This window comes from Toxorhynchites rutilus, chromosome 3 (assembly GCF_029784135.1).
Source record: "Toxorhynchites rutilus septentrionalis strain SRP chromosome 3, ASM2978413v1, whole genome shotgun sequence".
Lineage (NCBI taxonomy): Eukaryota > Metazoa > Arthropoda > Insecta > Diptera > Culicidae > Toxorhynchites > Toxorhynchites rutilus.
In genome coordinates, this window is record NC_073746.1 from 66,066,214 (window position 1) to 66,082,994 (window position 16,781).

At 43.9% G+C, this 16,781-nt stretch overlaps 1 protein-coding gene across 4 annotated transcripts in view; it reads right to left on the reverse strand.

Moving 5' to 3' along the window:
* LOC129780322 (signal-induced proliferation-associated 1-like protein 2) overlaps positions 1–16,781 on the reverse strand; it is a 245,109-nt gene that overhangs the window by 6,119 nt on the left and 222,209 nt on the right. For all 4 annotated transcript variants that reach the window (XM_055788450.1, XM_055788452.1, XM_055788453.1 and 1 more), the window contains one exon: positions 1,616–6,235. In XM_055788450.1, the coding sequence (XP_055644425.1) occupies positions 1,616–6,235 (4,620 nt within the window). The remainder of the gene's footprint in view (positions 1–1,615; positions 6,236–16,781) is intronic.

The window sequence follows — 16,781 nt, forward strand, 5'->3', positions numbered from 1 at the left end:
ATGTACAGCGGTGAAGCAGGTCGGTACAGGTACAGCGATTGTACCGAGTTGCTTGCATGGTTCTATCGCTGTACATGGTGACAGACATACAATTTTTGAAGTACAACGCTAGTACAGTTGTATGTCTGTCATAAGCGTTAGATCGCCAATAGTGATTGTAATGAATCCTCGATTCGATTTATATTGGGTTGGGGAAAAAGAAATGTCGTATATTGTCAATATATGGCAACACTTAAACATATCTTGTGTTTTACTATTTACAAACTGTGCTACAAGTGTCCTTTTAACAGTGTTGTGATTGTCCTTTTCAGTCTCAAGTTATAGCGCGTCAAAGATGGATTCCACCAAGCAAGAAATTCGCCATATTTTACGTTTTTACTACCTGCGAGGTAAAACTGCAACGAAGGGGCCGAAAATATTCGTGTAGTTTATGGACCCGATACTGTAACGATTCGCACAGCACAGCGTTGGTTTGATCGATTTCGTTCGGGTGTAGTGGCTGTCGAAGATACACTTCGTACTGGTAGGCCAAGCGTCGTGGAAACCGATAAAATCGTTGAAATCATCCAAGTAGATCGGCATGTGAGCACTCGCTCGATTGACCAGGAACTGGGTATAGACCATAAAACCGTTTGGAGCCATTTGCAGAAGATTGGATTCCAAAAAAAGCTGGATGTGTGGGTGCCACACGAGTTGACGCAAACAAAATCTTTTAGACCGAATCAACGCCTGCGATGCACTGCTGAAACGGAACGAACTCGACCCATTTTTGAAGAAGATGGTGACTGGTGATGAAAAGTGGATCACGTACGACAACCTAAAGCGAAAAAAGTCGTGGTCGAAGCGCGGTGAGCCGGCCTAAACCATCGCCAAGCCCGGATTGACGACCAGGAAGGTTTTGTTGTGTGTTTGGTGGGTTTTAGAAGGGAATCATCCACTATGAGATGCTCAACTATGACCTGACCCTCAACTCGGTTCTCTACTGTGAGCAGCTTGACCGTTTGAAGCAGCTTGAACGACGCTTGGCCTACCATTGACCAGAAGCGGCCAGAAATGAACAATAGCAATGGTGTTGTTTTCCACCAGAACAACGCTCGGCCTCACACATCTTTGATGACCCGCCAGAAGCTACGGGAGCTCGGATGGGATGTCCTATTGCACCCACCGTATAGTCCGGACCTGGCTCCAAGTGATTATCAAAACGCAAATAAGGAGGGGGGTTAAGAAGTTGCCTTCTAAATGGCAACGGCGCATATATGACTTAAATTGGATAATTTTAAGTATGTTAAATAAAACGTCAAATTTCGATCAGAAATACGCCATTTCTTTTTCCCCAACCCTATATAATTAATATTAAGAAATAATATGATGTACATAGTTTAAGTTATAAGCGTGTGTTGTATTGTTGTATCCAAAGCAACGAGTCCCTCAATCCGCCACAGTCCAAAGTGAAGTGAAGTAAAATTCCATGCAAATGAAAAATCCCCGCTGCATCACTGTAATGAAGTCAGAAGGTGCCCCGTGAGCGCGAGGGAATTGGTCAAGTTGCGCACCCAATAATATAGTTTGGATTTTTGTCTTCCACGCAGTACACAACAAATACCGTGGCACCTACCTGCGTCATCGCTTTGGTCGCCGTATCCACCAGGCTGCTCCAGTCCATCTCCTTCATATCGGGCAACGGAATCTTTCCGCCGCCGGCTGCTGCTGGTGGTGGTGGTGGTCCACCAGCCCCACCACCATTCGTCATCGTCATAGTGCCCTTCAAAATACCTCCCGCAGCGGCTATCATTTGCTGTTTCCTGCTGGGCGACATTTTCAGATGATCCTCGTTGATATGTAGCTGGTGCTGCTGCTGCCTATTGCTCCCGTTGGCATTGTTGTTCAGCTCGCTGGCCGGACTGGAACAATTGCTCGTGGTGGAAGATATTACCGTGGCGGGTCGTGCTGTGGTGAATATTACTTCCGACAGCGACTCGGGCTCGGATTGATTTGACGACGGTACGTTGCCGTTGCTTTTGGCTGCTGCCACCTTCAGGTTGTTCGGCGATCCCAGATTGATTCCCTCGCGCGAGCGAGACTTCTGCGAGAACTGTTGGATCGGTTTCAGTCCGCCCGAGGTTAGGGAGGAAATGTTCCCCAGACTGTGGCTATTCGGGAGCCCCTTCTGCATTTTCTCCAGCGACCCAGCGTTGAAGTTATCGTCGCTGGACGCGGCTGCAATGTAATCCGGGTTGATTAGCTTCATGAGGTCTTCCTGGAGAGAGTTGCCGGTGTAGTTGACGCTGTTGCGTTGGGGAGCTTGATTTTTGGACCGCAATTTAGCGTCCCCTGGTCCGTTGTTCGGACGAGGACTGTTGTTACGTGAGCTGGATGTACTGCTCGAGCTGAGAGGGCCGTTGGCGCCCTGCCGCTTGCCGGCGCCGTTGATTCCGTAAATGTTGGTGGTTGTGGCAGAGCGCTTGAGCTGCGGTGAATTGTGTCGGGATAGGTCTTCCTCCTCGGTGGCGCTGAGGTGATGATGATTAGCCAAGTTCTTCATCGAGCTGCTGTAGAGAGGTTCGGTGGGACTGCTCTCGTGACTGTTGCCACCGTCACTGATGATTAGTCGCTTGAGCAGGGCAATGTTAGCGTTGGCGTTAGGATTACCACCGCTCAACTGCTGCCGGGAATCGTTGTGTAGAGAAAGCGGCCGTGGGTTGCCGCCTGCCAGTGGCAGCGAGTTGCTGGAGGCCGTTAGCTTCGGGTGGTTATAGTTATTTGGTTCTGGGAGAGGTGGCCCAGCTGAAGCTGGGGCTTCCTGCGGTGGATCCAGGATATCGTACCATCGTTCGTCATTGGAAGAATGGCCGCTGGAGGAGCTGGTTAGTGTTCCCATATCAGGGACGTAACGGTGGTGGTCATTTGGTTGTGCTCCGTTAGGATTCGGAGCGGTGAAAGATCTACTACTACTGCCAGTGCCGTATCCCGAGCTATTGCTCGATCTTGGAGGGGAGAAATTCCGCTCATACCTCCTGCGATGATTCGCAGACTGCAACTGAGCGCTTGGCAAATGTTTCTTGCCATTCTTGTCAGCCCGCTCGGGTACACTCTCGTAATCATTTTCGTAGTTAATCGAGTTGAATCGACAGTTTTGTAGAAAGCAGCCCCTGCGGGGACTAAAATCGGCGAATGATTCAATCACTGTCACCGTAACTTGGGCCGAAGTCTTCAACAAATCCACCATCTGGTCGTGGGACAAAGTAGCGACCGCTACCTTACAAATCTCGACAAGTCTGTACCCCTGTCTCAATCCGGCCGTCCACGCTTGGCCGGAGATTTCCACCTGCGTCACAACTCCATCCGGCTGCACGTGGAATCCAAGCTGCCCCATCGGGTTTCTCCGTAGGCTCAGCTCCAGAGCTCCGCAACCATTCGTCACTGCCCGTAATCGCTCGATTACCTCCAGCTGTTCGTCCCGATCGCCAGTATCGCGCATATTCAACGTTACACACTCACCCTGATGATAGTAAACTCGCAGCGAATTTTGGCTGGTAGACCATCCAAGAATCGCCTTGCAGGGCGTGACAAAAATTATCTGTCTCGAGCACTCCTCAATCAGCACAAATGTTTCCGCCGAAATCCCCAGGAAACAATCCACCTGCGTTGATTGGCCACTATCGTGCAGAACGACCTGCCAGCAGAAGGCTCCCCTCTGCGTTAGATCTCCCGAGAATCTGGGTTTGCTTCTCTCCCGCTTCTTGCTGGGGAAAATGGAAAACTTCTGACCCGTATCGACCAACGTGGCACTGCAGAAGTTGCCGGTGAGGTCCTTCAAATACTCTTGCCTCGTCCGAGTGGCCATTGTGGCAAACTTCTCCGAACGATGTGCCGCATTTTCCGCATTGATGACCTTCGACAGCAGAAAGTCTGCGAAATGTTTTCCTTTGGCATACAGAGCACTTGGCCGAACAGGTGGACCGAACACCGGAACCTCCTTCGAACGGGACACCGCCACCCGATACTGGGTGTGATCGGTGCAAGGGTTGACGGCGCGAACGATTATGAACACATGCTGAAACTGGCTGCGGATGTTCTTTGGGGTGAACGGAAGGGCTCCCGGTTCTTGAAACACAACAGTCACGATGTCATTGCCGATGTGACGCTTGCGTAGCAGTTGCTGCCTGTTGTTCGGGGTGAACGGAAGCATGGTGGACACGTGGAACATAACCTCGCACTCCTGGTGCGCGGCGTACAGCGAATGCGTTCCCGTTGAGTCCGTTTTGTTGTCCAGTCCAGCCTTGTAGTGTTCGAAACCCTTCAGCCGGATGCGTTTTCCGATGGTGTCCAAAAACTCATTGAAGGCGGGTCCCGCATCCTCGTTGTTGTACATGTCCTCCTCGGAGGACTGCCCAGCGCGACAGTAGAGGATCCCAACCTTGTATTTGTTGGTCAGTCCCTGCTCGTCCAGCTTGAGGAGCTGCTGTTCGCACTGGGGTGTCGAGATACCTAACCTCAAACAGTTGATTTGTACTTCTGGCGCTACGTATTCCAGAATTTCTTTGGTACTAACATGTTTGCCGGGTCCGCGAGGGTTCGGAATCGAATCCTCGATGACGGACCCGCGCAGCGTCAACAGCTCCGACGTTCGGACTATCAACCGGTACAGATGCTGCTGGGTTTGGTTGGCGGTGGAAGCAACATCCGTTCCGTGGATGGCAAGCGTTGGAGTCGCACTGGGAGGGAGTTTTTCCTTCTTGATAGATATAGCGACCGGTCCAAGTTGTTCGTCCATTCCAAACCAGTTCTGGTGCTCCTGACCGAAGAAGTGCTGTCGGTAGTAGAGAGCTCCGTTGTCTATCTGTTCGATCGGGCGAGAACCCTTCTGGTACGGGCAAGTGTTCGCCTTCCACAGGGTTTCGTTGACGCCGCACTCGAGCACTGAGACTCCGTAGGCTAGCACTGGTCGATGAATGGCTCGACGCTGCTGACCGATCGGAAGTGTACTTTGCATCCGCGTGAGGCTAACTTCGCGCTCTTCCTCACCACCGATTTCGTTTCGGAAGAAGGGGCAACTCTCCAGCAGTTCGTTCCCTTGTCCATCGCCGTAGTCTTCATCAACGCTATCCCCATCCGGTGTGGAAGATCTTGTTCCATAGGTAGCAGCCGCAGACGCACCGGTGGTTGTATTACGTCTTCTAGCCAGAAGCAATCCCCGCAGCTTCGCTGCGTACCCCAAATTGGCGGTCAACGATTGACAGTCGAAATGAGCGAAGGCTCGTCTTCGCTGCCGTTCCTCGATATCGGCCGATGAAACGGTGGTTGTGGTTGACGTTGTGCTCACATTCGATAGCACCGATATGTTGGGACTGATGGTTGCCTCATCCAAAGATGCACTCTGTGTTTGTCCACGTCCCGGTTTTCCCCCACCTGTTGCTCCCCCTCCATGTCCACCTGATGAGGACCACAATCTGTTGAATTTCATTCTCAGCTTGGGACTCGCATTACCGCGATCCAAACTATCCTCACCGGAGGAGCACATCAAACCGCTCCCATTACGACCATCGTGATGACCATGATGACCTGGGTGGTTATGGGGATGCTCCATTCCAAACACCGCCGGTCTGTACTCCTGCAACATCGCAAGGAAGCTCTCGCCGGTCGTCGGCGTAACGTGGTGTCGGTCCGAAGAGATCACATCGATCGATCCATGACTGCCGTACTCCCGCCTGAGGTTCGTACCCCCTGGATGCATCCCGTCGTGGTTTCCACTGTGATCGTGGATCAGTTCCAAACTCGAATTGCTTCGGTAGAGGTTATCCGAGCTCGGGGGTGCCAGTTTCCCGCCGATGTTGGATCCCAGGTGACGCTGAACGTACGGATACCGTTCGTGGACGGAATTCCTCGGTCCAGCTAATCCTGCGCCAACCCTTGCTCGCAGCACATTGCTGTTGTAGTACTCAACGGCGTGCATTGCCCGCTCTCGAGCCGTTCCACCCGAGCGTCCACCCATCTGCTGTTGTTGAAGCTGCTGCTGTTGTTGCTGCTGTTGTTGGGGTGGCAGCGGTGGATGTAAATGACCACCGGGTGGACCCGGATGGTGGTGAACTCCGGGCGGTGTCGGATGCAGACTCACTCCGTTCGGGGTGCCGCCACTACCGCTGCCCGTGGCCATCATCGGCGTTGTCATCAGCTGGGACGACGGAGGACCACCGAATTCCGCTTGCAGACCGCCGATCATCCCATTGTTGGAGTCCTGGAAGAAAGCGAAGAAAAAAGGTGGCGATTAGAATTGCAGTTTTTTGTTGTTGTTGTCAGAAAGTAGCAATATTTTGTCACACACACTTGTTTTTTTTACAACTAACATTGAAATGCAGAAAGTTCCGGTACATTATAATATCTCTTTTTCATCACTTCCGAGAAAGAAGACCACGGTGCAAGTCGGAAAAAAATTTCTTTGACGAAAAATCCCCGACCAGATCGGGAATCGAACTCGAACCCCCGGTATGATAATGTGGGACGCCGGCCAGAACGGGAATCGAACCCGAACCCCCGGCATGATAATGTGGGACGCCGGGGGCTCGGATTCGATTCCCGTTCTGGCCGGGGGATTTTTCGTCAAAGAAATTTCTTCCAGCTTGCACTGTGGTCAAGCGTATTCTAGAACTTGCCATTCCAGAATACATTCAAGGCGTTTTATCTGGCATAGAAATCTCAACATTTAGCGAAAACCGAAGTATTGATGATAATTCGATACAGATGGATGCTATTGACTATGGATTTGATAGCAGAGAGTAGAAAATGTTTGATATGGTGTAGAGGATATTCCACCACATCAATGAAACCACATTGATGAAAACAGCAGTTATAAAATCATTTTTTTTTACGAATGCCGCTAATAATCGTCATTTTCAATAAGTGGGGAGGGGGTATTATTTGTACTGAGTATTTCCTAGGAGAAATCTTCTCTGAGCGTTAATAATTCTGGTCAAGCTCAACGAAATGGCATGGTAACCACTTCATTCGAAAGATAATTATTTGCGCTGAGTATTTCTGAGGAGAAATCGATTCTTATTTCGAGCGTTAAAAATTCTTCTCCTGCTCAACAAAGTGGTATGGAAGATGAAATGTCTAAGAGTTATATGCTTGCTACTTATTGATCCGATAAGCTTGTTTTAATCACTTAAAAATTGTTTTGAAAACAGACGACAGTGGATGTAAACACACACTTCTCTATATAAGCTCTATATAAGCTCGGAAATCCTTTTCAAGAATGTCGTTTTATGTTGCTGGAAGCGGACACGGTTTACCGAGAAGCTTCGAACGACAATGAAGTATCTTTTTCAAGGATTGAGTTGTCTCAAAGGGCCCTTCTCAGGGCTAGAGACGAATGAACTAAAAGGTTTAAAGTCTCTTTAATCCTACAAGAAGGAGAAGAAGAAGAAGAAGAAAAGCATTTAAGAGATTCCCGTTTCTATTCTATTGTCGATCTGATCGGAGCCATGTACATCGTTGCTTTTCATACCGTTAGGTGCAGATAGTTTGTATACTGAATCGCACGTAAGGATTGTCGTTTATGAAGACAGTAAATCTCTAGAGGAGGAGATACATACTGACAATAAGGACATATATATCGTGTTATTTTTCTCGAGAAAAGAAATAATTATGTATCAACCACTTTCAGTAGCTGTTACAAAGCCAATCATCGATCCTTTCCAGGACCACTAGTCAGTTCAAAAGAGTTGAATTTCATGTTGTTCCCTGTATCAATTATAATTCAACACTCATCCACTCACACATTTACAAGAAAAACGTCCAGCAAATTCAGCAAATACCCAGATGCAACTTTAAACAAATGATTACTGATACAACGGTAGTCCTACCTCTACCTTGCGGTTATATCACAAATATAACCCACCTCTAGTATTTTTGAAAGAACATTGTGCCATTTAAGCAGCGTTCTTTTCCCTCGATGCCTGATTCAGTGCAAGAGATCAAGGATTTGACCACTGTTAGCCAGTGGAATTGCAGAACCATCATCCCTAAGCTAAATCAATTCCAGTTTGTTTTTCACAGATTTTACTGTGATGAATTTTACCTTTTCGAAACATGACTTTCTTCAGACGACGAGTTGAATTTCCACGATTCGCCTCCATTGAAATGATTCGTTCGGTGACGTCTTCGGAATCGAAAAAAATCATTCTTTCTATAGAGTCCTATCGAAGACAGGCATTAAGGTTGTCGCTTGTCAGACACACATCAATGTCCTAGTCCTCTGCATTTCCTCGATACATATTCCTCCTAGAACTACGGTAGGCCGACATCAGTTTTTTATAGTCTCGATGAATCGCCAGAGCCGCGGTTAATCTTAGGTGACTTCCATGCCACGTTTATTTATGATCAGTGCGACAACTTCAAAATGACAATTTTGAATACTGGTGAAGCAACTAGGATAGCCAACTCTCCTACACGGGTAGGTACTCTAGATACATCTCTTTGTTCTTCTTCATTATCTCTGGATTGCACGTGGAAGGTAATCAAAGTTCCCAACGGTAGTTATCACCTACCAATAATTTTATCGATCGCCAATGAATTAAATTCTCGCGAGTCAGTCGATATTGCGAGCGATCTCACGAAAAATATTGACTGGAGAAAGTTTACGGGAATAATCTCTGAGGCAATCGTTTCGATGCATGAAATTCCTCCCCTCGAAGCTTATAACTTATAAGAGGATTGGAGTGTTGGAGGGTTTGCGCTGAAGCTTCTTCAACAAGTCTTAGACAAAGTTGTTACACATGATAGAGCGCTCGTTTTTATGTTGTCAAAAATAGGGTGACCAAAATTGTCGATGAAATAAAAAATATAACTTTCTTATCTTTAAAGATAGAGGTAAATATAGTTCTACAATATTGTAGTCCCAGTCATTTGAGACATCTTTGTAGAACAAAGTTTGATTCTATCTCTTGAAATAAACGATATAGCGCCTTTTTTCTAAGTTACATTAGGGTCACCACGGAAAAAACAGTTTTTTTTTTTGCTTTAACTTTTATATTTCAAATTCTACATACAAACTGTCTTCGAAAGACTTTTAGAACTTATTAATACGAATATTTTTCGATGCGGAACTTGTCAATATCTCAACTTTACTTAAAGTTATTGATATTTCTTCCCAAAAAAAACGCTCTTTTCATTTGTTTGTCATTCTTTTTGGGGCAAACATGAATAATGTTTGTTGACGGAATTTGAAAGAACAAATTTCACACTTTGTGATATATGTGATTGTGATTTTCAAAACTATGTTATTTTTCGTGTTTGAATTAATTAAAATTGAAATATGAGTTTTTGGATGAAAACCCATCAAAAACCTTCAGCAGGATTAATATATTGACTAATTCCGCATCGCAAAATGTTGGTATTGATAAGCTCTAAAAGTCGTACGAAGACTATTTTGATGTAGGATTTCAAATATAAAACTTAGAGTAAAAAAACCGTTCTTCATACTTACCCTAATGCAACTCAGATAGAAAACGCTAAAAATCAACTTTTTAGGAGATATTTATTGTTTAGACAAAAACTGTCTTCGACAAAATTGTTACATATGATAGAGCGTTCATTTTTATGTTATCAAAAATAGGGTGACCAAAATTATCGATGAAATGAAAAATCTAACTTTTTTATCTTCATAGATAGAAACAAACATAGTTCGACAATGTTGTAGCTCCGTTGTAGCTTCAGAATCTTCATAGCTCGATTGAATTAACAATTCTGAGGATACCAGGGCCCTGGTGCGATTACATCAGAAGGAGAGCGAGTACTCTGCTTCGGTTAGCACTTCATGATACACAAGCATGCGAACTAGAGCGTCGTGATCGCTTTCAGTGCGGAACCAATTATATCCTGCTGGTACCGAAAATATGTTTAGGCAAAATAGTAAGCAAATAAAAAAATATTTTGAGAATGGTTAGGCAGGAACTCGTGTGAACCTAGGTTACGCCAAAATACTTAAAAACGATGTTTGAATGGAGAGGGGCTCACCCAAGACACCCGCCCCGGGTGTCATTTGTTCACGCTACGCCACTGGTTCTAAAAAAATGACACACACAGTGGATTCTCAGCAAGCGCATGTTGTCCTCAAAAGTTCAAAGAGTTGTCTACAAACTCTATGAATACGGCTTCTATGTTTAGGTTCCTCAATAAAACCTGAGCTCTTCCATTTGATCCTGACAAGGTTGGAGCGTTGTCGAAAAAATGTGAACATTCTGAACAGTTCTCATTTCATGAGAACTAAAATTTCAAACAAAATTACCGGCAAAGAATCGATTTTCTCCAAACAATAGCCAGAATATGGTGGGGTGTTCATCCAGGAGACCGCATGAAGCTGTATAAACAACGATATTAACGGTGTTAGAATATGGGAGTTTTTGCTTCCGACCAACTGCGATCAATTTCATATTCTCAAGCTGGAGAGGATACAATATCGCTACTTAAGCCGATTCCGTCGATCTTTTCGGCGAAATTTCGTGAAGTTAGATCTGATACAATGTTCTTCACTGACGGTTCATTCATAAACGGGTCCACTGGCTTCGGCATCTTCAATGAAAATTCCAGTGCCTCTTTCAAACTTAGAGATCCCTGTTCCTTATGTCCGTGTAGGTCGCTGAGTCAACCGCGAGTAATCGGTTTCATACTACTGACATACTTCATGAGTATTACTGGCAAAATATTGAACTCCTGGTTCTGTTAGGCTGATGCGAAATGAGGAGCCCAAATAAAAATATATTTTTTTCGGAAATGCGGGCTCCCGAGAAAGGGAGAATGCTGTCGATAATCAAGAGCCTGTAACAAGGAAGGGAAGTAACAACCTGTTTCAGTCTAAGCGAGTGCAAACGAGAGACAAGTATAAAAACTCGAGGGAGAGAGAAACCCGTGGGAAAGTTTCCATGCTTTTGTTTCCTTTCTGTTCGATCCTAATCTACTTTGAAGGTCGTAAATTGTTAGCCTCAATGGATGCGTGCTTCGAGTGTGTGTTTATAGTTCGAAGGATGCGCGGGGAAACGATCCTATCGTTAATGATCGGGTATGCGGACTTTGAAGTGGGTATTAATGATTCGAGAACACCTCTCGCACACAATTCATCCCTCACGGGAAGGTAATGGGCCATTAAACTGGATAGATAATCGACAGCGCCGCCGTAAATTGATGGGCAAGCGACTTTATTTCGTAATTTTCTCGATAGTGGTACGCAAAGAGTGAGAGTTGTCCCGGAGACAGTTCTAATTGACTGCAATTGACATCAATTTGGTTGAATCGTGTTGCACACATGAGAAGGCATCCGGCTCGCCCTTTTGCCTCCCTCTTTATGTCTCTCATTCAAGGTCAGTCCCCGACGGCATTCGGGTTTAAGGCGTTTGGTTTTTTCCCTTCCCGGCAAATGCGATTCCAAGCACGTACGGAAACTGTGTTTTGCATATCCCCCGGGATCCAGCTACCACACCTTCTTCAACGACTTTGAGCCACACATATAGAAGCGCATAGAAGCGGCTTCGGCATGACCGACGAGACCGATGACTGATGGCGACTGACGGGCACGGTTTTTTTCCTTCTGTTTCTTCAAAAAAAAAAAACAACTCCCAATGGAGAGCGAAGAACAATCAGCTCATTATGTTGGCTGTTAATAAAAATATTCAAATTCTTTCGCTTCACGGCAGCAACCAACAGCAGCAGCAGCACTTGTTCTTCTTCGATCCAACGGCACAAATGCCGGCGGAGGCGCGCTGGAAAATTAGAAACAAGTCGATTGAAAGCGATATTTGCATAAGGAATGCTTGTTACGATCGTTCCAAGCTGGTGAACCGAGACGCTGGGAAGTGGCAGAGCTTCGGAGGTTGGAGTTTCCATGGAATCAAGCGCGATTATCTGCGCATCTTTAATAGTCTAACAACGGCGCGGATTAGGTGGAAGTCGTTAGAAATGACCGGAATGCAAGCAGTTCAGAAGCAAAGGATCGCCTCTTAGAACGCACATTAGCCCAACATCACGCGAGAAACAACTTACAATCGATAAACAAATAAGCAACACTTCGTTATTAGCCATAACTTCCATTCGCTTCACGCCCTCCTTCAATTTACTTCCGCGACGCGTCTGAATTTAGAGTCCAAACGTTCGTAGCATAAATATATTTATGGTTTGTTTAAACAGAAAACAACACACATCATCGCCTCGCTCGCGCACTCGTTGTCCGTTCTGACTACCCATCATTACGAACGATTTATGAAATCTAATATCCATCATCCGATCTGCTAGCTAGTCAGTTTACATGATTTCTTGAACTCTCGCAGTCGAAGCTGTGACCTGTTTACAAACCTTTACACCAAGTTCAAGCAGACTAAATAGCCTATACACCCGGGAGGACACAGGAGGTGTGAAATGAGTGATTCTTCAAATGTCTCATCCTCGTTTTCGGTGTCGACCAGAAACCGTTCTATAAATATAACCTGTAATGGAACTGGCCAATGCCAGAACCAGAGACAAGCGCAGACAAGCGCGGAGACACGAGGGATGGCAAGTCCGTTTATAAACTATCAACTTCAAGGAAACGGGAATGAAGTATCTAGCAGTAAATGCCAAATAATAATAATAACAAACGCTAGACACACACAGCTCCCGAGAGCGACACACAGAGCGAGATGTGAAGGAGATGATGTTGGGTTCGTTGCTCCTTTCGATAATCTCGTCTTTTTGCGGGATGATGACGATGATGCAGATTAGCTGGTGCGGTGGCAGTTGAAGTGCTTCTTTTTTCTCTCGCAACAATGCACATATGGGGGACCCATCTTCCCACTGAGGGGTTCTTGAGAAAATATGTAGTACTTAAGGAAAACACAATCGATCAATAGAGGTGTCGAGAATTTCAAAACTAAGACAGTCAGTGTTTATTTTTCGTATGTAAATGCCCGAATTGTGCCACAGATTTAAAGATACTTGAAAATTATGATGACAGAGTGAACAAATAATTGAACAAGTTTTGGGAATTTTAGGTTTTAATTGAGTTTCATCGTGAGAAGACCAAAATCGCCAAATTAATTTTACTAGAATTTAAATTTTTTAATCTTAACTGTATTCATATTTATTTATTTATTGTCGTCAATCAAAATTGTAGACTGATACATTCTTAATACTACTTAAAACTACTTACTTAAACTAAAAAAAGTAAAGAGGGCTGGCTGGATAATTTATCCGTTTAATTCAAATCAGGATTTTAACATGTTACATAATTAAAAAAAAATTTTATTCATTTATTTCGTCAAACCAGCGTAGACTAAATATGCTGCCCAAATATTACAGTGAAATTTAACTATATCTTATTCTATTCAGATAGTCTTTAAGCATTGACCTTCACATGGTTACATCAATTATTTCACTGTGTTCGTTACAGAGGCTCATCATGCGAATAATAGGACTATATTTGGCATAATTCGTTCTTCGGTAATCTATGTAGAAAATGTTAGGGTTTCTCAGGTTCCTAATCGGTGCGTAAAAATTTAGGTTTCCTAATATTTCTTCTGAGTCCACTCGTTGTGATATGATGTCAATAATAAATAGAATCATGGCAGAGTTCCGACGTTCTTTTAAGTTTTTCATATTGATGCAATGTGCCTCATATGGAGGGAGATGATATGAAGACCAGCCTAGTTTACGAAGTGCAAATAATAAAAATTGTTTTTGTACAGATTCAGTTCTGTCTTCGTGTGAAAATATATAGGGGGACCATACAATACTACAGTATTCGAGAATTGATCTGACGTATGTAATATACAATGTTTTCATTGTGTACGGATCGTGGAAATTGTAACTAAAGCGTTTGATGAAGCTCAACATATTATTTGCTCTATGGATGATTGTATTATAATGATCAACGATGGTTAATTTCGAATCTAAGACCACGCCTAAGTCTCTTACTCGTTGACATCTATTGATGGGTTGATTTCCCAGCTTAACACCATTGTTCAATGGTGTTCTTCTTCTTGTAAAAGTCATCAAAGTGAATTTCCTAACATCGAACTGTAATGAGCTCTTAGTGCACCAATTATAAAAGATGTCAACTTCATTTTTGAATGTCTGAGAGTCTTCTTCATTATTTATTTCCATATACAATTTCATATCATCTGCGTAGATAATTGCCTTAACACTGTTAAGAAAAATGCAAACGTCATTAACAAATAAAATGAACAAAAATGGCCCTAAATGAGAGTCTTGAGGAACTCCGGATGTAACAAATATTGGTTTTGAAATTTTCTCATTAAATCTTACCATTTGCGTGCGGTCAGTCAAATATGATTCTAGCCATTTCAATAACTTGACTTCTATCCCTATTTTTTGAAGTTTAAGAAGGAGTAAGGGTATATCAACACGATTGAAAGCTTTACTAAAGTCAGTATATAGAGCTTCAACTTGATTACCATTATCCATTGCATTCAATGTGAATGTGACAAATTCCAGCAAATTTATTGTTTTTGGTCGTCCTTTGAAAAAACCGTGTTGCTTATTCGTAATTCGTGTCTTTAGTTGTTGAAAAAGTTTTTGGTTTATTATGGCTTCAGAGGGTTTTGGAATGCAAGAAATAATTGCTACTCCACGATAATTTCTTACATCGGATCGATTAACAGATTTGATTATTGGCACAAGAAAAGAGTTTTTCCATATTTTTGGGAACCTTTCTGATTCCAATGACTTATTGAAAATCCATAGAAGTGGATGAATTAATTCAGATGCTAATTTGTTTATAAAAACCTGTAGAATTCCGTCAGGACCTGGCCCTTTCGAGACATCAAACTTATTAAATGCGTCAAAAATTTCAATGTAAGTTAGTTTTCTGACTCCTCCTCAGCTGTTTCAATATAAACTTCTTGAAAAAATGTTGCAAAGAGGTTGCAATTTTTTTCTGACTCATTCTCCACGGTATCGTCAAGGTGCATGCGTGATGGAAAATCATTGCTTTTTACTTTTGTTTTTATGTAATTAAAGAAACTTTTCGGGTTAGACTTTATGTTCGACTCTGTTTTCAAGTTGTAATCTTCAAAGGCGCTTTTAACTGTTGAGTTGAGCTGTTCGCAAATGTTCAGATATTTTTCGAGATAAAAGTTAGATTTGTATTTCTTCTAAATTTTATGTGCCTTCTGTTTTTTATTTTTTAAATTCTTTATGTTTTTACTAGCTGACCCGGCAAACGTTTTTCTGCCATATAATGTATTTCTAGAGAATATTTTGATTGGTAAAAATAACGAATATATTTCAAAAGAGTGTGTATGTTATCGTTCAGATCTGTAAAATTGATCTAAATGATGATTTTCACAGCGAAACATACATATGCGTACCTCTTATTTTCGAATTTTCCCTTTTTATTTTAAATATCCTTCTTATGAATAAAGATATGCATAGCCAATTTTTTCGAATTTTTCTAATCATCTCAAATATTTTCCAAAGTACTCTATCATTCTAAAGGGTGTGTCATATCAAATTGCATCACGGAAAAAACGCTGTAGAAATTTAATTATTAGGAATTATATCTTCAGCTTTCGCTTATAATCAGATAAGAGTGTATAGATCACGTTGGCCATGCTTCGCTGTCAATTTTTCGTAAATTTGGAAAAATGTCGTCGAACGAAAAAGAGCGTCGTGAATTAATCCTGTGCACTCATTTCGAGAATCCGGAGTTGTCACATCGGGACATCGGTAAGATGCTGAGAATCGTCCAATCCACGGTCAGCAGAGTACTAAAACGATACTTCGAGAACCTAACAATCGACCAGAAGGTGAAGAACGGCAAAAATGGATGCTCCGTCAGTGAAAAAGATCACAAGCGCGTAGTTAAGCAGTTTAGACGTGATCCGAGAAGTTCGGTCCGGGATGTCGCCAATAAGCTGAATTTGTCAAGTTCATTCGTCCAGCGGACTAAGCAGCGGGAGGGCCTGCGTACATACAAGGTTCAGAAGGCTCCTAACCGCGACGAAAGGCAAAACATGGTGGGGAAGACGCGAGCCCGGAAGCTGTACACCGAAATGCTGACGAAGCCGCATTGCCTGGTAATGGACGACGAAACCTACGTCAAAGCGGACTTTCGTCAGCTGCCGGGCCTGTTGTTTTTCTCCGCAGAGGACAAATTCAGCGTTCCGGAGGAGATTCACAAGCAGAAACTATCCAAGTTTGCCAAAAAGTACATGGTGTGGCAAGCGATCTGCTCTTGCGGAAAGCGGAGCGCCCCCTTCGTGATGACCGGCACGGTAAACGGGCAGGTTTACCTAAAGGAGTGTCTACAGAAGCGCTTACTACCACTATTGAAGCAGCATGAGGGCCCGACCATCTTCTGGCCGGATCTCGCTTCGTGCCACTATTCAAAGGACGTGTTGGAGTGGTACGAAGCCAACGGGGTCACCTTCGTGCCAAAGGAAATGAACCCGCCCAACGCGCCGGAGCTTCGCCCAATAGAGAAATATTGGGCGATTATGAAGCAGGCCCTCCGGAAGAACCCAAAAGTTGTCAAATCGGAGGCGGACTTCAAGAGAAAATGGATTTCTGTTCAAAAAACTACAACCTGACGTTGTACAGAACCTTATGGACGGGGTAAAGAGGAAGGTGCGAGCATACGGGCTTGGGCTCGAAGTATGAATAAAAAGAAAATGCCAAAAGTTGTTTAATAGTTTTTATTTTACTGTCTAAAATTTTCAAAAGGATCGGTCTACTGGGCGAATTTCTACAGCGTTTTTTCCGTGATGCAATTTGATGTGACTAACCCTTTAATTTGG